This window comes from Bos indicus, chromosome 29 (genome assembly GCF_029378745.1).
Source record: "Bos indicus isolate NIAB-ARS_2022 breed Sahiwal x Tharparkar chromosome 29, NIAB-ARS_B.indTharparkar_mat_pri_1.0, whole genome shotgun sequence".
Taxonomy (NCBI): Eukaryota; Metazoa; Chordata; class Mammalia; order Artiodactyla; family Bovidae; genus Bos; species Bos indicus.
This window is the reverse complement of record NC_091788.1, coordinates 41,661,996-41,689,690: the sequence shown is the minus strand read 5'-3', so window position 1 is coordinate 41,689,690 and position 27,695 is coordinate 41,661,996. Positions and strand designations below refer to the sequence as shown.

At 52.6% G+C, this 27,695-nt stretch overlaps 1 protein-coding gene and 1 long non-coding RNA gene across 3 annotated transcripts; one reads left to right on the top strand and one right to left on the bottom strand.

Moving 5' to 3' along the window:
• The first annotated feature begins 1,820 nt into the window (after positions 1 to 1,820).
• CHRM1 (cholinergic receptor muscarinic 1) lies at positions 1,821 to 13,426 on the top strand. Of its 2 annotated transcripts, XM_019955387.2 has the most exons (3): positions 1,821 to 2,395; positions 2,832 to 2,924; positions 10,974 to 13,426. In XM_019955387.2, exon 3 carries the CDS (start codon positions 11,050 to 11,052, stop codon positions 12,430 to 12,432), a length of 1,383 nt encoding a protein of 460 aa, XP_019810946.2. In that variant the 5' UTR covers positions 1,821 to 2,395; positions 2,832 to 2,924; positions 10,974 to 11,049; the 3' UTR covers positions 12,433 to 13,426. The 2 variants fall into 2 exon arrangements, with proteins under 2 accessions (XP_019810946.2, XP_070639132.1); XM_070783031.1 differs by lacking the exon at positions 2,832 to 2,924.
• LOC139180715 (uncharacterized) lies at positions 4,785 to 27,695 on the bottom strand. The gene is made up of 3 exons (XR_011564973.1): positions 21,782 to 27,695; positions 21,085 to 21,239; positions 4,785 to 8,794 (listed from the first exon to the last, which is right to left on the bottom strand). It is a non-coding gene; the product is annotated as an uncharacterized lncRNA (long non-coding RNA).

The window sequence follows — 27,695 nt, the reverse complement described above, 5'->3', positions numbered from 1 at the left end:
GGCGGAGGGCGTCACCCCCCTGCCTCCGCGGCTGCACGGACTTAAAGAGCAAACAAATCTCTTGGGACAGAGAGGGGCACCCAGGAGGAGGCAAGGGAAAGCTGGTCACCCTCCTCTCCCGCCTACAAAATAAGTGTTTTTATTTCTAAAGGGACGTGTGCAGAGGCGGTGGGAGAAGAGAAAAGGGAGACCAAGGAGCTTGGGGGGAGGGGGCAAGAAGAGAGCCTGATTCAGACTCGGAAATGGATGTTGAGCGTGGAGGCCTGACACCCCCACACTCAGCCACGTGTACGCGCACAAGTACACGCAGCCCCACCGCGCGCACAAGCCGCCGCCGCAAATGGAGCGCAGTCCAGCAGGGGGCAGCGGGTATCCGCGCCCACGGGCAGGGACTGGTCGAGTTCCGACCCTCCCCTGCCCGGCTGGCTGACCCCGGAGTGGGAGGGGGTTGCTCAGATTCCTCTCCAAGCGGCAGGGTCTCCTGGACTTAAGAGAGGAGGTAGCCTGGGTGCTTGCTCTAGGCGCAGCTGGCTTTGAGAAGCAGAGATGCCCCCACATGTACCTGCCACGTGTGCCCACCCACCAGAGGCACGATGGTGGCTGGCCGCACCCCAGGGACCAGAGTTTCCACTCCACCTGACTCCATTGGCAACCGGGGCTCCGGCCTGAGGAAGCCCAGGTTACCCTCAGGCATCAGGATTGAGAGGGGTGCTGGATGCTGGGAAGGGCAAGGGGCCAGTGGTAGGGCAGTTCCCAACCACACACCGTCCCCCAGCCCCTCCAGAGTTTCGAGCTCAGAGCTGAGGGACCTGAGTGCAAACACTTGCCAAGCACATTTTAAACCCACCTCTGCTCTTTGGTTTTCTCATCTACATCCTGCGAATAGATGATCCTGGTCCTTCTGGCTTTCCACCCCAGGGCTTCAGCACAGCCCAGGGAAGCAAAGGACCCAGCAGTAGCCTCCCCACCTCTGCTCTGTGGCCAGCACCCCAGGAGGTCTCTAGGACCAGGTGAGGACTGGGTACGACCCAAGTCTCTATGGCAAAAGGTCCCCAGGGGTTCTATCTCTGAGGAAACTCAACACAGAAATCCAAACCAGCCTGGGGGGTGGGGGGTTGGGGGGGGGAACGCAGTGCTGACCAAGCAGTGGGGCTCCCGGAGGGTGGGGGGAAGGAAGGGCAGCCTGCCACCTGCCAGGGGCACGCCTGTGAGCCCCAAGTGGGAGTCAGGGGAGACAGAGTTTGACAGGCTGGGAGGAGAGCTGTCTGTCTGCCTGTCTGTCTGTCTTCCAGGTGGAAGCTGGGGGTGGCACAGGCAGAGAGGTAGAGGCTGCCTCACTTGTCAGAATTAGCAAGTTCCACAGTTGGGCAACACTCATACACACACCGAACACAGACACACGTCCTGGCTTCAGACCCATGGGGCGACACCTGCGTTTCCACCGGCTGCACGGTGACATGCGTACTCAGGGACACAAATGTGCAGGGCACTCAGCAACGCATGGAGCAGGTATACATGCCCCCACACACACAATCATCCCCGCAAACCATTCACCCATGTGCCCTCACACCCGGCTGTGCAGCGGGGACAGAAAACCAGCACGCGGGCTCGGGCTCGGCGGCCGCTCAGCCCTCAGCCCGGGGTGCGCGCGCCAGCCCTCTGGGTCTGTTCCAAGTTGGAGCCTCTCACGTGAGGCCCAATGTGTCATTTCCAAACAGAAGGAATCCAGCTCCTTCCCAGCAGGGAGAAAGAGCAGGGTGTGGGGCTGGGTGGGTGGGCGCGTGGGCACGTGCAAGGGGGCAGGGCGTGTATGCTGGGGAAACAGGCATGTGAACACCGACCGGCCTGGTACAGCAGGCTGGGGGCTCTAAGGCTGGGTGGGGGAAGTGTGCCTTTGTGAGAGTGTGTGTGTGAGCTCGTGTGTGTGTGTGTGTGTGTGTGTGTGTGTGTGTGTGCAGCCGAGCCTGTGTGCTTTGGGTGTGGGTGTTTGTCTCCCTGTATCCGCCTTCTCTCCCGTTCTGGACTTTTAGCCTTCCTGGGCTCATCTCCCTCCTGTCCTGCACCCTACCTGTAGAAGCTGGAATTGGGTGCCCTAGTGGAGAAGGAGGCCACGCTCCAGGGCCCACTGTAACCCCGGACGCTGCCCGAGGCTTCCCTCTAGCTCCCCCTCCCTTCCTTTCCTCTCTTTCCTCCCTCCCTCTTTCTCTTCCTCCCTCCCCCCCAAGGCTGGCGTGCCAGGGGGTGGGACATGCCAATCACCGGCTGTGCCTCTCCGGCTGCCAGCACAGGGCGCAGCTCCCCCCGGGAGCCAGGTGTTTGGGTCCCTGGAGACGCCGCCAGCCCCCCGGAGAGACAGCAGGGCTGAGGACCCTTCAGACCCCTCTCCAGCCCCATGGTGAGTATGTTTGAGAGGGCTTGGGAGGGGCTCCACTGAGGTGGGGGCAGTAGAAGCAGGGTCCTCGAGCAAGGCAGGGACCAGGACTAGAAGGAAATGAGGAGGGACCCCAGAGAGAGGAGGGGGCCAGGGAGGGGTCTAGAGGCCAAGGCTCTGCAACGCTGCTCCAAGTACCCCATCTCCTGGCTTCTGGTGGATACACCTAATGTTTTTCTGGGGTTCAGCTGGAAAAGGAGCTGGGGAGCCCCTAGAACTCTGGACCCGGAGCCCAGAAGGGATCAGCTTGCCATGCAGCAGGCAGAGCCCCCAAGCCCCAGAGACAGTGTAGGGAGGGCAGGGGACCAAGAGGTAGCCCTTGCCACCAGAATCTTTTGGGAGGTTGACCGCCCCCCCGACTGGGGTGCCAGTCTCAGAACCTCCTCCTCTCCTCCCTCAGGGAACCCTGACTCCCACCATCCCCATCCACCTTCAGCCCCTCCACGATGGACTGAACCAGGCTGCTGGCCAGATGGACAAGCGGGATGCCAAGGTGGGTGCCAGGCCAGAGACCAGCAGGAGACCAGGCCAAGAGCTCCAGGGCTCCTGGGGGACACGGGCGCATGGACAGCCACGCCGGCCAGGGAACATGGTCCTGATGTGTCCAGGAGCCCAGAGGGCCCTCCCTATGTCCGTAGTACCTTGGGCTCCCGCAGGGCAGATCACAGCCCTATACCCAGGTAATGCATTGATACGAATGGGCACCCATGCCAGTTACCCATCCCAGGACCCCCAGACTTCACAATGTGGGGATGGGCTGGAGGCCAGGCACTCTGATTCTTGCAGAGTGCCAGCTTCTGAGCTGGCATCTGGGGAGGGGGTGGGCAGCTTTCATCTGGTCACTCCAACAGGTGCTGCTTGGGGGGTTATCAGTGCCAGTGGAGAGTCACTGCTTCCCAGAAAACATACCTGCAGCACTGCCCAGGCTGACCCAGGGCCTCCTGCCCAAATGGCCGGAAGGAGTCAGTCTGTCTCCTGCAGCTGGACAGTCTCCTGCCCCTGGGTAATCAGCTGCTCACTGAGCTGTCAGATGACAGTTGGTTCTCTGCCCCCTGACCTCAGCCACTGGGCAAGCTGTGATCGCCACTGCGATACGGAAGGCAGGGGAGGAAATGATGAAATGGGGCTGCAGAAGATGTGACTCTGGGCTCCTAGGATGGGTCCTGGAGGGCTGAGAACTGGATCCCCAAGTGCAAAGAGGAGTCTAGAGGGTCAAGAAGAGGGTAGGCAGAAGTCATGTCAGACTAGAAAGGAACCTCCCCATTGTACAGATGGAGAGACTGAGGCTGAGGAAGGGGCAGGGACATGCTCATGGTCACAGAAGGAATATCGAGGGGTCTGGCTGGGGCCGTTCTCCTCACCCTCAGTACAGCCTTGAACTCCCACCTCCATGAGCAGGATGATGGGGTGGGGGGAGCAGCGAGCTCTGTGAGCTGGGGCTCCTGGGCGGGTGGGGAGAGGTGGGTGAACATCTCGCTGGGTTTCTGTTCTGCTGTGATGCCATGGTGATGCCTAGAAAGATGGGGGAGGGAGGGAGAGAGAAGAAAGGAAATGGGGAGGGGAGCGCAAGGAGTAGAGCAGAGGGCACGTGGAAAGGAGGATGAAGGCCAGGTACTTCTGATGCCACCTGGCAGAGTGGGCTCTGGGGCCCAGCCTGCTAACTGCCAGGCTCTGACATGATCCGGCTAAAGTTGGGCAACTGGTTAAGGTCCATCAACAGTGAGAGTATTTGGCACTGGTTCTAAGGCTGACGCTCCTCTTCCGGCTCAGCCGTGCATTTATGAGCAGTTAACTGATGGCTCCTGCCCTTCCCTGGGGTAGTCAGCACTCCCCCGGAGTGACTGTTGAGCCTGGAAAGGTGATAAAGTGTATCAGTTTACCCCCTCTTTTCCAAAGCCAGACATCAGAGGTGGAAGCTGTGTAAACCTTCAATGGGTCAAGAGCTATCTTCAGAGAAAAATTAACCCTGGGGTGGGGAGAGCTACCTCTGACAAGCTGGTTTGGGGTTAAGGCCCCTGCAGAAGGGATGGATGGGTCAGGAGGCCTGGCCAGAGGACTGCCTTCCCTGCACGTGTGAGGTCCCAGGTACCCAGCCCCACGGCCCCGACCTCGTACCTCCTTCTCCCCTGTATCGTCCGTTCTCTCCAGCCAGGATTCTGCCGACTTCCAGAATCACAAGATGGCTTCACTCCTCCCCCTGAATCTCTCCCCCAGCACCCCTCATTCTCTGCCTTCCCTTCTGCACTCCTTGACCAGTGGTAAGATTCAGGAAGCCCCAGTGTTCAAGCATCCCTCTCCCCATCAATCTCTCCCCTCCCCCTTCCTCTTACCAGCCAGATCCCCGGCCCCTGGGGATTGGTCCAGGGCGATGGCTAGCCTGCCCTGCTCAAGGCTCTGACCTCATCCCTTAACTCTTTGAGCCCAGGCTGACATTTTCCTCCCCGACACTGGAAGGCACAGTCCCAGCCCGGTCCTGCCCTGGCCTCCCTGCAGCAGGTGGGGCAGGGCTTCCCTGGTCCATTTGACAGTTGAGGATGCTCCTGAGGATTTTTCTCCAGTCCTTTCAAGCCAGGCAAGGTCTCACAGAGGGGGCAGGGACCTGGCAGGTGAAGGGATACAGGAACTGGACAGAGCGGAGGGACGGTACTCGGGAGCCAGTTCAGACTCCCATCACTCCACCCACCCTCTGTTGCTGCAGGCTCAGCCTCATGCTCAAAGTCCTACAGTCAATCAGGAGATCTCCGTGTACATCCATGGATTTATTCCACAGATGTTTACTGAGCAACTGCTGTGTGCCAAGCAGAGAGCTACGGCTGGACCACCGCCTTCCCGTAGCACTGTGATCGTACGTCATCCAGATAGATGACACACACTGTCACATACACGCACACACACACAGGCAGACAAGATTCTCAGGGAAGGACTGATTCATCCCTATTGATTGATTCAACCCAGGGTTTGGCCAAGCTAGTCAAAGTAGGCAAGGAGGCCATTGAGCCCCCCATCCCCACAGCATTTGGAGTAGGCACCCAAGCGGTTAGCCCTGGAGGCAGACTGTTGTTCGGTCACAAAGTCACATCCGACTCTTGGTGACCCCGTGAACTGCCGCACACCAGGCTGCAGGCAGACCACCTAAGTCCAAATCCTGACTGCCTCAGTGAAGAGCTATCAGGTTAGAGCCTCATTGGTCCTTTTGCCAATTGAAGATAATAGAACCTATTTCCCAAGAATTTGTAACAGGTCAATTAAATCATGTTATGTAATGCTTAGAGACATGTCTGCTTATAGTAAGCAGCCTGTAAATATTAGTTGCTATGATAATATTACTAAAAGCTCCCAAAGACCTTTATCAGGAAGCCACAGTTCTGGGCAGAAAAGTGCCTCCTGTTTCCTTTCTACCTTCCTCTATCCCAGACACCCTCAGAGGATGTCCCAACCCATCCCCATAAAGACCCTCATCATTTCTCTCTTTTCTTTTTAATTTTTGGCTGTGCTGTGAGGCATGTGGGATCTTAATTCCCCGACCAAGATCACACCCGTGCCCCATGCCTTGGAAGTGCAGAGCCTCAACCGCTGGACCGCCAGAGAAGTCCCACCCCTACTCCAGTTTCTTATTCTCACTCAGCAATGCACACACTCTCACACACAAACACTCATCCTATAGAAAGATACCAGGTCGGGACTAGAACTTACCCAAGGTCACCCAGCAAGACAAGAGCAGAGATGGGGCTTGAAGCAAAGGCAATGCAAGGACTTCCTTGGGGAGTCTTCCCCTCAGCCCCTGTGATCCCCACTAACCAACCACCCCACTCCCATGGATGTTTTCACAGAATATGCTATGCAATACAGCTTCCACCACACACACACCCCTTTCAACCAGAGGGCTAACCCTAAGTCCTTCCCCTGTAGAAATTCTGGAGCTGCTGCTGAATCCTGGCACCCAGACTTTCAGCCCAAGGGAATTCCCCACAGGGAAATCACCCACAGTCTCTGGAAGCCACATTCTTTCTCAGCCATCATCTTGCTGACCCACCAGTAGCCTTAAAGAGGCTTTGCCTTATTGAAGATTGCCCCCAGTAAGGAGTTAAGGAAACCTGCTCAAGGTCATACAGCAGGGACCAGAGCAGGCCTCCAGGAACCTTCTCTGGAGCAAATTACAGTCCAAGAGGGGTCTGGGGGAGGACCCCCACTTCTGATTGTGGAGGAAAGATAAAGTCACAGATGGCTCTCTTCCTGGGCCGCATCCCAAGGGCTCAGAAGGTCCAGCCGGTGGCAAGAATCAGGGTCCAGTTTGCCAGAACCTCTGCCCTTCTCTTTCCCCCAGCTGTCCCCGAAGGGAGGCCCTCACATCTCATAGATGGGGCACAGAGGGTCGGCTAAGAGGAAAGAATGTGGCCTTGAAGCCTGCAGGTCCGGGGCTGAGAGAAGCTAAGTGAGCCTTCAGCCCTGGCAGCCTCCCCTCCAGGACCTGGTCCATTTTATAGGTTAGGATGTTCTTAGCTATTCTCTCCTGTGCTTTCAAGCCATCTTGGAATCCTGGTTTTAGGATCCTGTAAAATCTCCCCAGATGTCAGGCTGGTCCCAGTCCTCCACTGGACAAATGAGCAGTCTGGGGACCAGAGATGGGCTCTGCCAGGATCTGGAGAGGAAAGGGCAGGGGACAGTCAGATGAGAGTCAGTGGATCAGAATGAGGAGTCAGGAACAATAGCAGAGGCTGTTGACTGAGTGTCATTTCAGAGCCAAGCACTTTGGATACTATTATTCTTATTGGACACAACTGAAGCGACCGAGCACAGCACAGCACATTCTTATCAGCAGGCTTCGCAGGTGCAGTGGTAGAGAATCTGCCTGCCAGCGCAGGAGACCCAAGAGACCCGGGTTCGATGCCTAGGCCAGGAAGATCCCCTGGAGGAGGAAATGGCAAGCCACTCCAGTATTCTTGCCTGGAAAATTTCATGGACAGAGGAGCCTGGCTACAGTCCATGGGGTCACAAAGAGTTGGACAAGACTGAACATGCATGTATCCCCATCAGCTGAGGGAGGCAGGGCTACAGGGAAGGAAAGGTTAAGTCATTGCTAATGATCACACAGCTAGGAAGGGACAGCGTGGAGATTCAAACCCAGGGCTGTGATCAGCAATGCAGGAATTAGGGTGAGGCGAGTGAGGTGCTCGCCTTGGAGCAAAATTCAAGGAGTGGGTACAAAAATACCTCACTAGTCAAGATAAATAATATTGTAATGTAATAGTTTTGAAAATCAAACAGCAAATTACAGCCCACAGGCGGCCTGTTTTTGTAAATCAAGTTTGGTCAGAACCAGGGCCAGCAGGATTAGGGCGAGGCATGGGCGATGAGGTGTTCGCGCAGATGCAGGGTTGGATCTGTCTCAGTTTAAAATTGTGTGCATGATGGATGTTTTGCATTGATTTCTATTCTTTAAATGTCACGTTAAAATGTTACTTCCTTCATGACTGAGTTTGGGGCATCTACTTAAATTCTGCAGGCAAAGCAAGTGCCTCCCTCATCCCACCTAGTCCTCACCCTGGTGCGGTGTGAGGGCCAAGTACAGTGGCAGAGCGCCGGTCACACCCCTGCAGTTGCGGAGGGTACAGGCCTGTAAGCTCGGGCCTGTAAGCTCCTCTTCTGTTCAGTCTTCGCAGGTCTTGTCCCAGGGAGCCGCTGGAGGCTACAGAACTGCCCCCAAGGCACCCAGGCTTGGGATGTGGACGCCAGCACCCAGTCTGGGAACCAGGAGACCTTAGACTACACAATACCTTTTTCTTTTTGCTCTGGGCCTCAGTTGCTCCATTTCTGCAATGGGCACAAACAGCACTGAGTCTAGATGATCAAAGGGATCACAATAGTTCAGGGTTACCTGTCAAGGGTAGTTTCCACCAGTGACCTCACAGGGAAAAGCCCAAGCACCTACAGTCTGATCCCAGCCTCCTGCCTGACTTCCATTAAGGGACGAGGTTGCAACAGAGCTCAGTAAGCAAGATAAATCATATTTTAGTGTAATATTTTTAGTTCAAATTGGCAAACTATGGCTCCTAAGCCAACAACCAGGGGGGTTTTATATTTATTTTTATCTATTTACTTATTTAGCTACACTAAATAAGTGTAGTGTAGTATATTGAGCTACAGGGTCTTAGCTGTGGCAGGTGGAATCTAGTTCCCTGACCAGGGATCAAACCCAAGACCCCTGCGTTGGGAGCATGGAGCTTAGCCACTGGACCACCTGACCATCAGTTTTATAAATAAAGTTTCATTGGAACTTACTGCTTGGGCTTCAATCCTGGTTCCTACTTTAGCTGTGTGATCTTGTACAAATTCTTGTGTTTTTCTCAGCCTTAGTTTCTTCATCTATAAAATGGAAAGAAAAACAATCCCTAGGTCATAGATTCCTTGTTAAGGTTAAGTGAAAAAGGAACATAGGTACTCTGAGTAGTGACTGGCCCTAAGGAATGCTAACTAATAGCAGTGACCATTGTTATTGTTAGTTGCTGTTATCATAGAATTGGGGGGGGACGTGGCATGTGGGATCTTAGTTCCCCAACCAGGGATCAGGTTTGAACCTATGCCCCCTGCAGAGGAACTGCAGAGCCCTAACCACTGAACCACCAGTGAATTCCCCATAGTATTAGAAATTTTCATCAAAGAAGCAGACACTTCAGGGCAGGAGGGAGCCCTTGTTGCTACCCTTGCTGTGTTCATGGGAACCATGGACCAGGGCTATTCTAAGCACTTGACATCCATTTACTCTTTAAGCCAGGCAATAATTCCGCAAGCATTAGCTAGGGACAGGCATTATTACCATTTGTCAGCTAAGGAAACCCAGGCATATAGCAGTGGCATCGCTAGAGGAGACCACACACCCAGTACATGGTATGGCCTGGATTCAAATGCAGACAGTCTGACTCCAGAGCCCAGGTTTTTCAGCCAGGACTTCCCCTTGTGCCCCGTCATGTGCAAATTGTCCCAGACCCAGGAGCACTGACAGCCACAGCCTGTCTTGCTCTGTCACACTCTGAATTCCTCATCCTGAGAGTTGCTGTCACACAGACACCCCTAGCCACGCAGCACCAAGGCATCCCTCACCAGTGACCTCTCACAGACTCTAGTCTCCTCATCACAGACCAGGTCCCCAGGAACACCAGGGCTTGCTGGGTCCCTGCCCAACGTCTCTCCCTTGGAATTTTTCCAAGGATACCGGCCCTGAAGGTAGGAGAAGACCCAGTCTCTTCAACCAACAGAAGGATGTCTGAAGCACTGAACGAGAACATCCAGCAGCAAGGCCGGGGCTGAGCGGCTGGGCCTCTGCCAGGCCAGTGGTCGCTAAGAGTCATGGCTTTTCTCTCTACCCACCCTTAGTGCCCGGGCTGGACTCCAGCTTCAGGCAGTCTGGGGGATCTTCCTGTTCTCCTTGCTGCCCTCCACTCAGCTGTGGCCTCGCACACTACATCTGTCACCAAACTCCCGCTTATGTGGGAGCTGAGGCCCTCGCCTATGCTGCTTGCTTTTACTCCAGATTTTCCATCACCAGGCGAGCGAGCGTCTGGGCCTGGCTCAACTTCCCCTGATGCCCTCATAAGTGTTTGCTCCAGCCCCAAACTGCGCGTGCGCGCATGTGCCACGCCCCTTTGCTTGTATCTCTTTCCCTCTCTCTTCTTTGGAGACCCCTGCCCGCCCCCCGCCTTCTCAACACTCCCTGTTTCACGGAAGAATCCTGCTGGATCTTCACACACTCTGAAAGTGAGCGAGGGAAGTGGGTTCTGATCACACACCATCTGTGTCGCCATGGCCCAGCCATAGAGCCGGCTGGAACCACGGTTGCCTTTGTGAAATGGGGGTCATAAGAGACCTTCCTCCTACAAATGCTAGATATATATATATATATATATATATATATATATATATATATATATTTGGCTGTGCTGGGTCTTCACTGCAGCTGCACAGGCTTCTCTAGTTGTGGTGCGTGGGCTTAGTGCCCCTCTTCCCCCAGGGACTGAACCCATGTCCCTTGCATTGGCAGGTGGATTCTTAACCACTGGGCCACCAGGGAAGTCTGGAATGTTCAACAATTAAATTAGGTAATTGAATTAAGCGCTTAGCCCTGTGTCTGGCATGTAGTAACTACTCAGAAAATGAAAGCTTTAATAAAATTGACTGAAATGCTTTGAAAATGTGGCAGTCCCATGTACGCCAGTCTCCCCACTCCTGCCGCATGAGTTAAGCTAGACAAGCATTAGCAGCAATTTCCCGATGAGAAAATTGAGGCTCGGAGTCTGAATGGTGAAGCTGGAATGGGGACTCAGATCTCTGGATGCCAAAGCCATCCCCTCCCCCTCAGGCCGCTGGTAAATCCATTGGTGGCTGGGAAAGTGCATTCTAAGTGACCAGGCGTGGGCACCAGTGAGGATGGTGTGACGCTGTCTGGTTGCCGCTCTGGGAGGGCAGAGGCTGTGCTCCCAACACCTTCTACTCCAGGCTCTGGGAGGCGTCCTGCAGCCCAACCCAAGCGCATGTCCTCTCTTTTCAGGTGATGACCGGCCCCTGAGGAAGCCCCGTCCTGTGATTAGAGGAAGGGGCTGCCTCCCCTACTCCACCCAGCCACCATGAATACCTCAGCGCCACCTGCCGTCAGCCCCAACATCACCGTCCTGGCACCGGGAAAGGGTCCCTGGCAAGTGGCCTTCATCGGGATCACCACGGGCCTCCTGTCACTGGCCACGGTGACAGGCAACCTGCTGGTGCTCATCTCTTTCAAGGTCAACACGGAGCTCAAGACGGTCAACAACTACTTCCTGCTGAGCCTGGCCTGTGCCGACCTCATCATCGGTACCTTCTCCATGAACCTTTACACCACGTATCTGCTCATGGGCCACTGGGCTCTGGGCACGCTGGCCTGCGACCTCTGGCTGGCCCTGGACTATGTGGCCAGCAACGCCTCGGTCATGAACCTGCTGCTCATCAGCTTTGACCGCTACTTCTCGGTGACCCGGCCCCTGAGCTACCGCGCCAAGCGCACACCCCGCCGGGCAGCCCTGATGATCGGCCTGGCCTGGCTGGTTTCGTTCGTGCTCTGGGCCCCGGCCATCCTCTTCTGGCAGTACCTGGTAGGGGAGCGGACGGTGCTGGCCGGGCAGTGCTACATCCAGTTCCTCTCCCAGCCCATCATCACCTTTGGCACGGCCATGGCCGCCTTCTACCTCCCCGTCACGGTCATGTGCGCCCTCTACTGGCGCATCTACCGGGAGACAGAGAACCGGGCCCGGGAGCTGGCGGCCCTGCAGGGCTCGGAGACGCCGGGGAAGGGGGGCGGCAGCAGCAGCAGCTCAGAGCGGTCCCAGCCGGGGGCCGAAGGCTCCCCAGAGACCCCTCCAGGACGCTGCTGCCGCTGCTGCCGGACCCCCCGGCTGCTCCAGGCCTACAGCTGGAAGGAGGAAGAGGAGGAGGACGAAGGCTCCATGGAGTCCCTCACCTCCTCGGAGGGTGAGGAGCCTGGCTCCGAGGTGGTGATCAAGATGCCCATGGTGGACCCCGAGGCGCAGGCCCCCGCCAAGCAGCCGCCCCGGAGCTCCCCGAATACGGTCAAGAGGCCGACCCGGAAGGGGCGCGAGCGGGCGGGCAAGGGCCAGAAGCCCCGTGGGAAGGAGCAACTGGCCAAGCGGAAGACCTTCTCGCTGGTCAAGGAGAAGAAGGCGGCTCGGACCCTGAGCGCTATCCTGCTGGCCTTCATCCTCACCTGGACGCCGTACAACATCATGGTGCTGGTGTCCACCTTCTGCAAGGACTGTGTCCCCGAGACCCTGTGGGAGCTGGGCTACTGGCTGTGCTATGTCAACAGCACCATCAACCCCATGTGCTACGCGCTCTGCAACAAGGCCTTCCGGGACACCTTCCGCCTGCTGCTGCTCTGCCGCTGGGACAAGCGTCGCTGGCGCAAGATCCCCAAGCGCCCCGGCTCTGTGCACCGCACCCCCTCCCGCCAGTGCTGATGGCCCTCCCGCCTGCATCCCTCCACCCCGGCAGCCCCCGTAGAAATCGGGCAAGGGTGGTGACCTCAGACCCAGGGCCCTGCTAGGGGAGGGGGCCCCCCCCCAGGCTTCCGGGGACCCTAGGTCACCTTCCTGCACAACCCAGGGAGACCCCACCAACTTTCCAAACTGGGGAACCCGGGGAACTGGTTCTTGTGTTCCCTTCTGGGTGGGAATAGGCTCTTCACCAGGAAGAAAGCCTGGGAGGGGGTATCCGGACTTTGGATTCCTTGTTTGTGTTCAGGCAGGAAGTCCATGCAGAGCCAGTAGAGCCGGCCAGGAGAAAGGAGGTTTAACCAAGCGGTCCTCCTTGGCCCCAGGAGCTGGCCTGGATCGAGTGGAGGATGGCACCCCCTGCCAGCAGGGAACTGACACCAACTACTGAGAGAAAAGCTTGGCTCAAGGGAGTATCCCTGCTTCCCAGGCGTCCCCTCCCTCCCCAGGCACAGCGCACTCCGCTGGGCCCTCGAACACTCTCCAAGGTGTCCTTGTGTGGGTCACCCCCAAGGCAAATGTCCAAGCATCAGCGGGACAATGACACCAGAGGGGACCTATGTGGCCCGTCGCCATCAAGCCCCAAGGCAGCAGGAGGAGGGAGCACCAGGCATCCCGACTGTCCCACTAAGTCATTTCCCTGGGAGTGAGGGGCAGGGGTGCCTGCTGTCCAGACCCTGCCCTGGAGAAGCCCTCAGACCCTCCCTCCCTGGCTCACAGACACCACCTGGGTAGATCTGCTCCCTCGGATCTAGCCAGGCCTCCCGCATGCTGCCTGCCTCCGCCCCCAACCCCCACTGGTCTGGCCCAGCACAGGTTCCCTCCTGTGTGCTCGTCCATCTGACCCATGCATGGCCTCCCAGCCACCCTCATCTCCAGGCCCAGCCTGGTCCCAGATGTTCTTTCCTGCCAACCTCAGCAAGCGCTGAGTCTGTGAATAAAGCCACATAACCAGCGGCCACTAAGGGGCCTTCTTCCCTGGGTTAGTTAGCTCTTTTTGTTCCCTCCCTCACACCCCCGCCAGTCGGCTGGCCACACCGTGCAGCTTGCAGGATCTTAGTTACCCTACTAGGGATCGAACCTGTGCCCCCTGCAGTGGAAGCCCAGAGTCCGAACCACTGGACTGCCAAGGAACTCCCTTAAGGACCTGGTCGTAAGCCAGGAGAGGATGGGGCAGGGAGGGTCCAAGGACCGTGAGAAGTGGGTCACTGCCCTGAGGGTGGTCTCAGGAGGAGCAGCACCAAGTGGCTGGGTCTACTGAAACCTGTGAACCCAGCACCCAGCTTCCGGCTCAGGTGAGTAAGGCTGTAGTGGGCAGAGCTGGCTACTGGAAGGAGGAGGACCATGAAACAAACTGCCCCTGCCCATAGCCCAGCATATTCTTCAGCAGCTTTGCCGTAAGGGGAACTCATCACTCCCCACCCCAGGGAGAAAGGAAATGCTCCAAAGCCCCATTTACAGATGGGAAGACTGGGGCCCAGTGACCCACAAAGACCTTTCAGGGTTACCCCCAAAGCAACACTTTGAGGGTAACTGCCTGGCTTCCAGACAGTTCACAGCCTCCCAAAGCATTCCACAAAGATGCCCCTCAGGCACTTCACTGGTGAGGGGGCCCCCAAAGCCTAAACCCTAGCAAGGTTAATCCCACAGCGCAGAGCAGTGGCTCTCTGGTTGTCACCGGCGTCCTCAAAACCACCGTTAGGTTCAATCATTCACTAGGACACAGATCTCAGCAAAGCTGTTATCTTCGTGGTTATAATTATTACTGTGAAAGGATGCAAAGTCAGCAAAGCATAAAAGTGCACAGGCAGAGTCCAGGAGAGACCAGCTGCCAGCTTCCGCTGACCTCTCCCAGTGGAGTCATGGGGACAGCACTTAATTCTCCCAGCAACAATGAGTCGCCACCCCAGAAACACAGTTTCCAGCTGCATGAAGCACTGCCAACCAAGAAGTTCAGCCAAGTCTTGGTGTCTGGTGTTTCATGAAGGCTACTGACCACCCACATGGCTGACCTTAGTTACTTAGTCTCCAGCCCCTTCAGAGGCTATCCCAAGAGGCCCCTGGCTCCCAGATAAGCAAAAATATTCTTATCAAACAGGATATTCCAAGGGTTTAGGGGCTATCTCCCAGGAGCCAGGCAAACCTTTCTTTGGAGCGTGCGAGGTTTAGACAGCCCAGACGCTGGATTGAAAGCTGAGTTAACGCTTCAGTGCACAGTGGTCCTGACCAGTAGCATCAGTATCACCCAGGAACTTGTTAGACATATAAGCTCTTGGGGTTACCCCAGATTTACTGAATCATAAACTCTAGGGGTATAGCCCAGCCATGTCTCAATAAGCTGCCCAGGTGATTGTGACACAGGTTAAAGTCTGAGAAATTCTGACCTAGAGGAATAAGTCATGTACAGATGTGAAAGTTGGACCATAAAAAAAGCTGAGTGCCAAAGAATTGATGCTTTCAAACTGTGGTGCTAGAGATGATTCTTGAGAGTCCCTTGGACAGAAAAGAAATCAAACCAGTCAATCCTAAAGGAAATCAAACCTGAATATTCATTGTAAGGACTCATGCTGATGTTGAAGCTCCAATACTCTGGCCACCTGATGCAAAGAGCTAACTCTTTGGAAAAGACCCTGATGCTGGGAAAGATTGAGGGCAGGAGGAGAAGAAGGCGACAGAGGATGAGATGGTTGGATGGCATCATTGACTCAATGGACATGAATTTGAGCAAACTCCCAGAGATGGTGAAGGACAGGGAAACCTGGCGAGCTGCAGTCCATGGGGTCACAAAGGTCACACACGACTTAGTGACTGAACAACAAGACAAATGAAGTCCTAGGTGGGGCTAATCCCTTACAGAGAGAGAGAGAGTGAAGATTCACCCAATATACAGCTGGCAGGACTCCAAGAACCCTTTGAAAAGGAAGCTTCCAATACTATGGGCAGGGAAATCCACTCAAGAGGTGACAGGACAGGCTGGCCAGAGGCTAGCAGGCCCACAGCACTGTAGAGAATGACCATAGGACACAAAAGCCCCTCCTCCTCTCCCACAGCACAGCTTCCTGGGTTGTCAGCTCAAGACTCTGAGAAGGTCCCTCCCTGACCACCACCCACCACTTAGGCTTGAGCTCCCTTTAGGTTAAATGCCCTGCCCTGTGTCGAAGGCAGTGGTCCCAGGAAGGGGGTAGGTCCTGAAGAAGCCAAGCAGTGTTGGGAGAGCAGGGGTGTTGGAATCAGACTGGCCTGACCTCTACTGGAGGCCAGGAGTGGAGAGGTCAAAGCTGGTATTCAGATGATGAATGGGGCTGGCAGGTCACAGGTCAATGTGTCCCTTGTCCCAGGCACAGGTCCTACCTGCCCACGCCCCCTCCCCTCAGGCATGTCTCTTAATCCTGTCCCCCCCACCCACCCATGCCACATGGCTTTCTGAATCTTAGTTCCCAGATCAGGGATCTAACCTGGTCCCCTGCAGTGGAAGCAGAGTCCTAGCCACTGGAGCACCAGGAAATTATCCCCTCCCCTCAGGCATGTCTCTTATTTCCAGTGTCCTCAGCTCTGAAAGGGGAATTAATCCTGCAGAAGTCTTAAGAGGATGAGATGGGCTGTAGGAAAAACACCTAAATGCCTCTACAGGCAGTGTTATCGCAGCATCAGCCGGCTCCGCAGGTGAAAGGCCAGACACCCAGCCCACGTTCAGCCCCACACCTTTCCCCATTCCTCCAGCCTGGGCTTCAAAAAGAGTTCGGAGTCCCATTCCACCAGCCAAGGGAGAAGAAACAGGGCTTGGAGAAACGAATAGGGGCGCCCGGCACGCCTGGGTGGAGGAAGGTGTGCAATCCGGGAAGACTTCCCGGAGATGAGGTCTGAGCTCTGAAGGCCTTGGAAGCAGGATTCCTGCAGCTCCCGCTGCGGGACGACGGACGGAGGCGGCGGGAAGGGCTTGAGTCCTCCGGCCCTGGCTGGACATGGCCTCTCTCTCCTCCCCAAACGCAGCACCCCTTCCTGCTCTGAGGGAGTCCTCGCTCCAGAAACAAGGGCGTTTTGTGCCCCAGCAGGAAGCAGGGAAAGAATGGAATGCCTTTGTGAACTCCACCTCCTCTAGGCTGGAGCAGACCTAGAGAAGGGGGTGAGTTAGGACCGTTTCTCCTCCCGCCGGCCCCCGCCCCTCCGTTCCCATCGTGTCACTTTAGCGCCATCTGCAGGAATAGCCGAGGAATAGCCCTGCCAAGAAAAAGGAGGTACTTCAAACCCGAGTTGGACTGCTTCTCAGAGAAAAGGCTGCTGCTGCTGCTGCTAAGTCGCTTCAGTCGTGTCTGACTCTGTGCGACCCCATAGACTGCAGCCCACCAGGCTCCTCTGCCCCTGGGATTCTCCAGGCAAGAATACTGGAGTGGGTTGCCATTTCCTTCTCCAATGCATGAAAGTGAAAGTGAAGTCACTCAGTCGTGTCCGACTCTTCCAGACCCCATGGACTGTAGCCTACCAGGCTCCTCTGTCCATGGGATTTTCCAGGCAAGAGTACTGGAGCGGGTTGCCATTGCCTTCTCCACAGAGAATAGGACCACAGGACAAAAGACAGAATAGATGGTCTTGGCCATCTCAGCGCCTGCCCCCACCCCTTAGCAGGAAACCTAGGTCCCCAAAGGGTCAGCTCACTTGGCTGATACTACTTCGAGGCAGGCCCTACCTACCTTTCTCCAGCAGAGCAACTTCCCCAGACAACTTGGAGCTGAATAAGAGGCAACGTGGCATCTAGGGACAAGATCACATTCTCCCAGGCCTCCCGCAGGCTTTTGGAATCCTCAGATTCCTTTTTTGGAGACTGGTTCTGATTTTACAGAACTGATGCTGACCCATCTGGAAATTCCAACAGGTAGTTGCTCACCTGTATAGCACAGAAATCTTATGAACAGCAGGTGTCCCACACTAGCCTCTAGGCTCCATGGAGTTCGAGACGTCTCCAGTGGCTCAGACAGCAAAGAATTTGCTTGCTGTGCAGGAGACCTGAGTTCGATCCCTCGGTTGGGAAGATCCCCTGGAAAAAGGAATGGTACCCACTCCAGTATTCTTGCCTGGAGAATTCCATGGACAGAGGAGACTGGCAGGCAGTCCATGGGGCTGCAGTCCATGGGGTCACAAAGAGTCAGACATGATTGAGTGACTGTCACTTTGGGGGCTTCCCTGGTGACTCAGACGGTAAATAATCTGCCTGCAATGCAGAAGACTCGGGTTCAATCACTGGGTCAGGAAGATGCCCTGGAGAAGGAAATGACAACCCACTCCAGTATTCTTGCCTGTAGAATTCCATGGACAGAGGAGCCTGGTGGGCTGCAGTCCATAGGGTCACACAGAGTCGGACACGACTGAGTGATTAGCACTTTGTTCTTAGGGTCTTTGGTGACACACACAAACTGCATAACCCCAGGAATCAGACTGTCACGTAGAATAGTTCTGAAAAATGTTCTTACTTGTCCCTCCCAGCCCATATACTTCCCCTGCCTCCCAGCTCCAGAAATCCCTCTTGGTATTTCTGACCCGACTAGCACCACCATTCACGAAGTGCTCAACCTAGAAATCAGGGAGTAGCCTTAGATTCCTCTTTCTCACTCCCCGTACCATTGGTCTACTCACCACCCCCACCCTGAATAGTTCCCAAATTCCATTTTCTCCATCCCTCCCCCCTCCCGCCTCCATCACTATCCTAATGAAGACCTCTTACCTGAAACGTTAAAATAATCCCTTTAAAAAACACTCCTTAATTCAGGAGTGAGCAAATTTTTTCCATAAAAAGCCAGATAGGGACTTCCTTAGTGGTCCAGTGGCTACTCCATGCTCCCAATCCACTCTATGCTCCCAGAGCAGAGAGGCCAGATTCCATCCCTGGGCAAAGAACTAGATCCCACACATTACAACTAAAGATCTGGTGTGCTGCAACTAAAACCTGGCACAGCCAAATAAATAAATATTTTAATAACTGAATAAAAGGGTTTTTTTTTTTTTCTTGAAGCTAGATATGAGACTCTGTGAGCCAAGAGGACGCTTCCCCCATGACTCAGCAGTAAAGAAACTTCCTGTAATGCAGGACACCAGGGGTTCAGTCCCTGGGTTGGGAAGATCCCCTGGAGGAGGATGTGACAACCCATTCCAGTACTCTTGCATGGAGAATCCCATGGACTGAGGAGCCTGGTGGGCTACAATCCATAGGGTCGCAAAGTCAGACACAACTGAAGTGACTGAGCACACATGCGTGCACAAGCCAAGAGGCAAACTGATGAATATTTTTTAGGTTCTTATATATTATACAGTCTCTGTCACAACTGTCCAACTCTGCCACTGGGGTCAAAAGCATCTGTGAACACCACATATGTAAATGAACATGACTGTGTTCCAATAAAACCTGACTTGAATTTTTCACTGAGATTTTAATTGCATATAGTTTTCCTGCATCACAAAATATTATTTTTCTTTTGATTTAAAAATGCAAAATCCATTCTTAGATCACAGTGGTACAGACCCACAGGCCATAATTTGCCAGCCAAGGTATAAATCGGTCCCACTCCCCTCCATTCACCCTGCTTCAGCCAAAGGGCTTTTGCCAAAACACAGATATGATGCTATCAATCCCTTGCTAACAACTAGGCAATAACCACATGAGATTAAAAAGCAAGCCACATGGCCTCCAATAACCTTAACATTCAGATCCGCTTCCTTCATTCTGCCTCTTTTGTCTGTGACTCCTCCCCACGCAGCCCATACTCCCAGCCGCTGAGATGCTCCTAGTCCTCACACAGGCCTCAAGCTCATTCCAAGTGTTTACTCTTCTGCTTGGAATATTCTCACCCTAAAAAGGAAAAAGTTCTGTTTCCTTTATTCTCCACTTACAAAACTTCTGACATTAAATCTATGGTTTTTGTTTTTCTTTTCCCCATACCAACCAATTCTCCAACATGAGCTGGTGGTGTCCTGTGATTCAGTTTTGAAAGTATATACCTGAAATTAATATCAGATCCTACAAGTTAAGGACTCAATCTCACAAGATGGCCCACCTTTCAGACACCAGTCCCGAGTAAGGGGTCCCCAGGTTACCCATACCTCTCTCTGATTTGACTACAAATTGGGGGTTCCCATGACTCCAACTCAGGTTTAATAATTTGCTATAAGAGTTCACAGGACTCAGGAAAAAACTTACATTTACCAGTTATATAATAAAATATATGGTAAAGGATACAAATGAGGAGCCAGATGAAGAGTTTCAAAGGGTGAGATCCAGAGGGTCCCAAGCAAAGGAGCATCCGTATCCAAGGAGCTGGGATGCCCCACCCTCCCAGCACATGGACGTGTTCACCAACCCAGAAGCTCTATGAACCGCAAGTTTTAGGGACTTTTATGGAGGCTTTCATAAAAGCTATGACAAACCTAGACAGCATATTAAAAAACAGAGACATCACTTTGTTGACAAAGGTCTGTATAGTCAAAGCTATGATTTTTGCAGTAGTCCTGTACGGATGTGAGAATTGGACCATAAAGAAGGCTGAATGCCAAAGAATGGATGCTTTTGAACTGTGGTGTGGAGAAGACACTCAAGAATCCCTTGGACTGCAAAGAGATCAAGCCAGTCAATTCTAAAGGAAATCAGTCCTGAATATTCATTGGAAGGACTGATTCTGAAGCTGAATACTTTCCACTACTTTGGCCACCTGATGCAAAGAGCCGACTCATTGGAAAAGACTCAGATGCTGGGAAAGATTGAAGGCAAAAGTAGAAGGGGGTGACAAAGGATGAGATGGTTAGATAGCATCACCAACTCAATGGACATGGATTTGAGCAAACTCTGGAAGATAGTGGAGGACAGAGGGGCCTGGCGTCTGTCAGGGTTGAAAAGAGTCGGACACCACTTAGTGTCTGAATAACAGTGACATGGAGGCTTCACCATGTGTGTGTTAGTCACTCAGTTGTGTCTGATTCTTTGCATCCCCGTGGACTATAGCCTGCTTCAGTCTGCTCTGTCTGTGAGATTCTCCAGGCAAGAATACTGAAATAGGTTGTCATTTGCTTCTCCAGGGGATATTCCTAACCCAGGGATCAAACCCGGTCTCTCGTGCTAGAGGTAGATTCTTTACCATCTGAGCCACCAGGGAAGCCAATTATTAATTAATTCAATCTCTAGCCCCTCTCCCCTCCCTGGTGGATGAGGGGTGTGGCTGAAAGTTCCAAGCATCTAATCATTGCTTGGTCTTTCTGATGAGCAGCCTCCTTTCTGGAGCTATTCAGAAGCCTATGAATAGTCACTTTGTGAGAACAAAAGACATTACCTCCTTGTCACCCAGGAAACTCTAAGGGATTTAGGAGATCTGTATCAGGTGATGGTATAGTTGCTAAATCATGTCGGACTCTTTTGAGACCCCATGGACTGTAACCGACCCCATGGACGGTCTCCTGTCCATGGAACTCTCCAGGCAAGAATACTGGAGTGGGTTGCCATTTCCTTCTCCAGGGGATCTTCCCAACCCAAGGACTGAACCTGGGTCTACCTGCATTGCAGGTGGATTCCTTACTGACTAAGCCACCAGGGAAGCCAAGGGTCAAAAACCAAATACTGGAACAAAAGATGCTCTGACTTACCCCTGGAGATTGAGTTAATCAATGATCAATCACACCAGCCAGGTGAAGCCTCCATATTGTTCAGTCACTAAATTACAGAAAGTTACACGGCCAGGGAGCCGGGGTTTGTGAACCTGAACAAATCGCTTTATTTTTCCAATCCCCAGACTCTTCATCTGTAAGACAGAACAATCATGCCGAGCCTGTCACAAATGAAACACTCAGAAAGCACTGGCTTCCTTCCCCACCCCCTGCAGCAGGTAGAAGCATTTCACTTGTCCTTTCTCCTGCTTCTCTGCCTCTGCCCAGCCAAGTAGGGGGCAGTAGGGTGGCACATGTTAGACCACAGCCCCTCCGTGCCTAAAGGACTGGGCACGTTGTCTGTGACATGGTAGACAACAAACCATCGTTATGATATTACATTTTTGCTTATTAGTATATTTTGCCTCAGATGACTGGGAACCAGGCGGAAGCCCATAGGTTTCTCTGACTATTACCATTCTTCCCTCTGCTGGCATGTGGACAAACTGTCTTTTTGAATCTTAAAAATTCCTCAAGATCGATGTTATTGTCCCCATCTGTGATATAATAAGAAATATATATTTGGTCTTTGTCCTCAGTTCCTGACACAGAGCTTCTAAAACCCTTGGAATTTCCTGAGCTGTAGATGTGAGGGGAGCACCTTTTGTTATTCACCAGGAGCCCATTTCAACCTTACCTGAGTTGGTGCCAGTGAGGGGCCCCTAGGGAGGCCTGAAATAACTTCAGGACAGGGACTGGTGACCAGAGGAATCCCCTGTGTGAAGAGAGGGTTGGAACTTTCAGCCCCACCTCTTACCTCTGGGAAGGGAAGAGAGGCTAATCGCTAATGGGCAATGATCTCCTGAGCCACACCTAGTCAATGGAACCTCCATAAAAACCTCTGAACAGTGGAGTTCAAAGATTCCGGGTCAGTGCACACAGCAAGGTGTGGGGAGGGTGATTCACCCGCCCGGAGAGGTCAAGGAAGCTCCTCACACCTTCCCTCCCCCATACCTTGCTCTGTGCATCTCTTATATTTGCCTGTTATTGTGCTCAGTTGCTCAGTCGTGTCCGACTCCTTGTGACCCCATGACTGTAGCCCGCCAGGCTCCTCTGTCCATGGGGATTCTCCAACCAAGAATACTGGAGTGGGTTGCCATTTCCTTCTCCAGGATATTCCCAACCCAGGGATCGAACCCAGGTCTCCCGCATTGCAGGTGGATTCCTTACCATCTGAGCCACGAGGGAAGCCTGTTCCTGAGTTGTACCCTTTCTAATAAACTGGTCCATGTGCGTGCGTGCACGCCCAGTCCCTCAGTGGTGTCCGCTCTTTTGCAACCCTATGGATTATAACCCATCAGGCTCCTCTGTCCCTAGGATTTCCCAGGCAAGAATCCTGGAGTGGGTTGCTATTTCCTTCTCCAGAGGATCTTCCCAACCTAAGGATCTAACCCATGTCTCCTGCATTGGCAGGCAGATTCTTTACCATGTGAGCCACCAGGGAAGCCCAATAAAGTGGTAGTACTAAGTAAAGTTCTTTGCTGAGTTGAGTGGTCTCTAGTTGTCCTAAAGAATAATTGGGGAACTTCCTTGGAGGTCCTGGAACTTCCTTGGAGGTTAAGACTTGGCGCTTCCATTGCAGGAGGCATGGGTTCAATCCCCGTTGCAGGAACTAAGATCCCTCATGCCACACGGCACAACCAAACTAAGATTTTAAAAAAGAGAGAGAATAACTGAATCTGAGGAAGGAGTTGTGGGAACACTGAATTTATAATACCTATGAAAATCTGGTACCTGCAACCAGAACCTCAAATGGGGCCAAGTCTTGGAGGAAGAAGCACTTAACTCATGTTGTCTGTGCTAATTCATGGTAGATAGTGTCAGAAGTGAATTGAATTGTAGGACTTCCCCATCCCCCACCAGTTAGTGTCCAGAGAATCAGAGAATTGGTTGGAGTGAGGGGGGAAAAAAAGAACACACACAAACACATACACACTCACACACACGCGGTGTCAGAAGTGTTGTGGGTAAAAACAGTTCAGACTATATCACAGATGAGGAAACTGAGGTTTAGTCCAGAGTAGACCAAGGAGTATCCCCAGATGATCTTCAAACCCATCCTCTCCACCTCTTGACCCTGGCTACCACTACACCTGGGTGACTCCCCCAGCTTAACAGTGTCCTGATCTCTTCAGCCCTAGGGGCCTCAGTCTCCACACCCAAAGTCCTCAGCTGCTCCTTCTTCCAGAGCTTAACCTCCAACATCCTCACTCCCGCTCCCCACCCACAACAAGCCCTGTCCTTTTTCTCCCAGTCTTCTCCCTGCCATGGCTTTCTCCTTAAACCACACCTTCTTCCATCCACACCACAAATATCCATGATCCCTGGGCCCCTTGCTTCCCCTGAAAACTCACCACCCTGGACCAACCCTACCAATCATCCATTTCCTCTGGTCCTACACAGAGGCAGTCGGTCACTGCTGGAAAAAAGTCCTGCCACCTTGCAGATTAGGGTTTCCCAGATGGCACAGTGGGCTTCCCTGGTGGCTCAGATGGTAAAGAACCTGTCAATGCAGGAGACGCAGGTTCATTCCCTGGGTTGAAAAGATCCCCTGGAGAAGGAGAATGGCAACCCACTCCAGTATTCTTAACTGGAGAATCGCATGGATAAAGGAGCCTAGTGGGCTACAATCCATAGGGTTGCAAAGAATTGGACACAACTGAGCACACACACGCACATCCATACACCTTGCAGATTGCCACCAGAACCTATTCAGGGTTCCTGACCGCAGCCCATGGGCCTCATGGCACCATCTAATCACCCTACTACTTGCCCTCGGTCAGCTCCCTTGCTTTATTCCCAAAGGCGCTCTCAGCTTTCCCCTGTCTCCTCATGACGCCTACTCTCCTCGCTCACAAGAGACCTTGCCTCCTGTGTGTTCATTTAAATGCACTAAGATTCAAACTCTTTGTTTAAGAAATCACGCAGTCACTGCGGCAATTATTTCACCTCCTGCACGTGAGAGAAGAGACATGTGCCAGTGCCCCTCTTCTGGTTTCACACACGCACGCACACACACATACACACACACACAAAGCTCACAGGTATTTACACCTTTTAGAAAACAGAGATGTGAATTTAAATATTATTGCCAGGGCAACGCATTATTAAGGAAGAGAAGCAATCAGAATCACAAGCTTTTTAAAAGTTAAAGGTTACTTTCATAAGACAAAGCGACAGCCTCTTAAATGTTATTGTCTGACAAAACTCCCTGGTTAGAAATAACATTTGCAAGGATGGTTTTATGATGCAGAAAAGACTCTGCTTTTATTTCTGCTGCTTCAGAAGAAGAGGGAACATCATTTCCTGATCATACTGAGATTTCTTTTCTTTTCTTTTTTCTGCCACCATGTTAAGTGGTCTGGAGCTTTGAAGGCCAAGCACTGAAATTCCATGATGTAGCACCAAGAGAAACAAAGGCAGGTCTGAAGTGGGCTTGAGAGGGTAACAGGAAGGAAGGCCAGGGATCTCCAAATGGAAGAAATAGGCTGCAAGTGTCAGACATTTTTTCCTCTCTCTCTTAAGCGGCAAGAGGAAACAAACTAGTGATATATGTTTTCCCCTTCTCTATACAGATATAAAAGAGGTTTCTCTTAAAATTTTGTGTTGCCATAATGATACCTGGTTCCACCTGAACTTAACTTTTCTCAAACCTTGAACTAACCAATGCATTTCTTATGGAAATATTTGTCTTAAGCTATGTCAATGTGCTATGCATTTACCCTAGATTCTGTCTTCAAGTGGCTTCTGCCTAAAGGCTCAGAACCAACTTGACAAACCAGTATGTTATACTCATACACTGTTCTCCTAATCTATGTTAGTGAAACTATATATTTGTATGGAAATCTGCCTTTCTACAAGATTCATGTCAATCATTTTATGGCCTGGGATGACTCACCTGGTGCCATTTTCTGAGTTTTGAGACATTTCCTTTCTTTAACTAACAGACTGCTAGTAGCTATATAACATCCGGCTAAAGACTAGCAGTGGGGTACTCTTTCTGCCCCCTTCTAATGTCTATGTCGGAAGCTTTCCCTATCTCTTTTATACTTTAATAAAACTTTATTACACAAAAGCTCTGAGCAATCAAGCCTTGTCTCTGGCCCCGGATTGAATTCTTCTCCTCTGGAGGCCAAGAATCCTGGCATCTTGCGTGGTTCAGCAACAACCTTTCAGGCTGTTCACACTGCCTGGCCATGCACCTACATTTCCCTAGACAGAGGCTCCACTGTTTAGCTTCACTAGGGCCAATCCAGCTCCAGTGTACGTGACTCAGCTGGCACTAGAAAGCAGATTCAGATTCTGATTCAAGAGGTCTGGGGTGGGCCTGAGAGTCTGCATGTCCAGCAAGTAGATGATGTACTTAGTCCCATATTTTGTTGTTGTGCAGTGGCTCAGTCATGTCTGACCCCATGGGATGCAGCACACCAGGCTTCCCTGTCCATCGCCATTTCCCGGAGCTTGCTGAAACTCATGTCCACTGAGTCGATGATGCCATCCCACCATCTCATCCCCTGCCGCCCTCTCCTCCTGCCCTCAATCTTTCCCAGCATCAGGGGCTTTTCCAGTGAGTTGGCTCTTCACAATCAGGCCCCAAACAGACACTGTGAACAGTATCCTGGATAATTATTCATATTTTCTCCCCTCTCCTCAAACCTCCAACATTTGGGAACCCACAGTCCACACTCTCAGCTGCTGACCTTGTTTCCTGCTTTACTGAGAAAATAAAAGCAATCTGTGGCTGGAATTCCACAAATTCCTTCCCCCATCCCACCCCACCATCTACTCACCAACTCTATACTTGCTGCTCCACCTTCCCCGTGGCCAGCTTCCTGTAAAAGCTGCCCCCCTCCACCCCCACATTAGATCCTACTCCCTCTCTTGACCTCAAAGGCATCTGTCCAGCAGGTTTCCTCTCTTCAGCATTTCCCCCTCTCTGCTGAGGCACATATGCTGTCATTGCGCCCATCTTAAATAAATAAATAGCCTTGTGTTGCATATTTGAAAGTTGCTAAGAAAGTACATCTTAAAAGTTCTCACCACAAGGAAAAAAGAACTCTGTAAGTATGTTTGATGTTAGATAGAGTAGCCCCCATTGTGGCAATCACTTTCCCAAATACACAAATATCGAATCAGGAAAATTGAACCAGGATATCTGAAACTCAGTAATGTTGTATGTCAATTAAACCTCAATTAAAAGATAAAATAGGGAGCTTCCCAAGTGAACCAGTGGCTTAGGACTCTGAGCTCCCAATGCAGGGGGCCTGGGTTTGATTCCCTGGTCAGGGATCCCACATGCTGCAACTAAAGATTTCACATGCCGCAATGAAGACTGAAAATTCCACAACTAAGATCTGGAGCAGCCAAATAAACAAAAAAATATATAAATATTTAAAGAGATAAAGTAGGGACTTCCCTGGAGGTCGTTAGGACTCCACGCTTCCGTGACTCCCAAATCTACATCTCTAGCCAAGAACGCCATGAACACCAGAGCAGCAGGTCCAGCTAACATCTTGACACATCCACTCAGATGTCTGCTAGACCTGAAAACAATCTGGGCCCAAACTGAGCTGCTAGTTCCCCCTCACTTTTTAAAGATATTTTTCTTTAATATTTTATTTATTTATTTGGCTGTGCAGGGTCTTAGTTGGGACACGTGGAATCTTTATTTATGGCATGTGACCTCCGATTTGTGGCCTCTGGGACCTAGTTCCCCGACCAGGGATCAAATTCAGGCCCCCTGCATTGGGAGCACAGAGTCTTAGCCGCTGAACCACCAGGGAAGTCCCTAGTTGCTCATTTAAACCTATTTCTCCAGCCGTCTTCCCCACATAAGTGGTTAATCCAGTGGTCTAGCTGGCTCAGGACAAAAACCTTAACAACATCCTTGACTCTCCTATATCTAGCCCCTCCTCAGCTCACCAGCAACCTCATGTGAACTAGAAGAGGGGGCCTCTTCAGCGCAGACATGGTACCTCGTGTGTGACCTGGCAACAGGACAGAGCCCTTTGAAAGAGAAGGTGAACGCCTCCACCCCGGACTCAGGGCCACTGCAGGCAGAGCAATTCTGCCCTCCAGCCTCGCCCGCGGCCTTGGCTCCGCGTCAGACCGCACATGCCTTAGCAGCGCGTCCCCCGTGGCAGCCTCCCAGGCAGTTCCAGTTTGAAGACAATTGTACTTCCTGCTGCTTGGCGCCCGCTTCCTGCCCATTTTCCAAGTCTGGTCTTGGCAGGTCCTGACAGCCTTTCTGTAAGTTCCTTTGCTGCTTAAGAAAACCAAAAAACGAAAAAGAAAACCGTGAACTCCGACCAGTACTATCTCAAAACTTTTACAAATACCTCCCAACCTTAAAATTAGAAAAATCCATTTCTCCACCCTTCCCTGGAAGGGCTCTGGAGACGAGCGCCAACCATCTCCTGGTCATCCAACCGCAGGCCACCAGGGCCCGCTCTGTTCTGACACTGACCTGGCCTCTTCTTCCTGCCTTCATGTCCCCCCACTCTGTTCTCTTCTCTTCCTCCTCCTTTGCGGGTCCCTCTGTTACTGTGTGT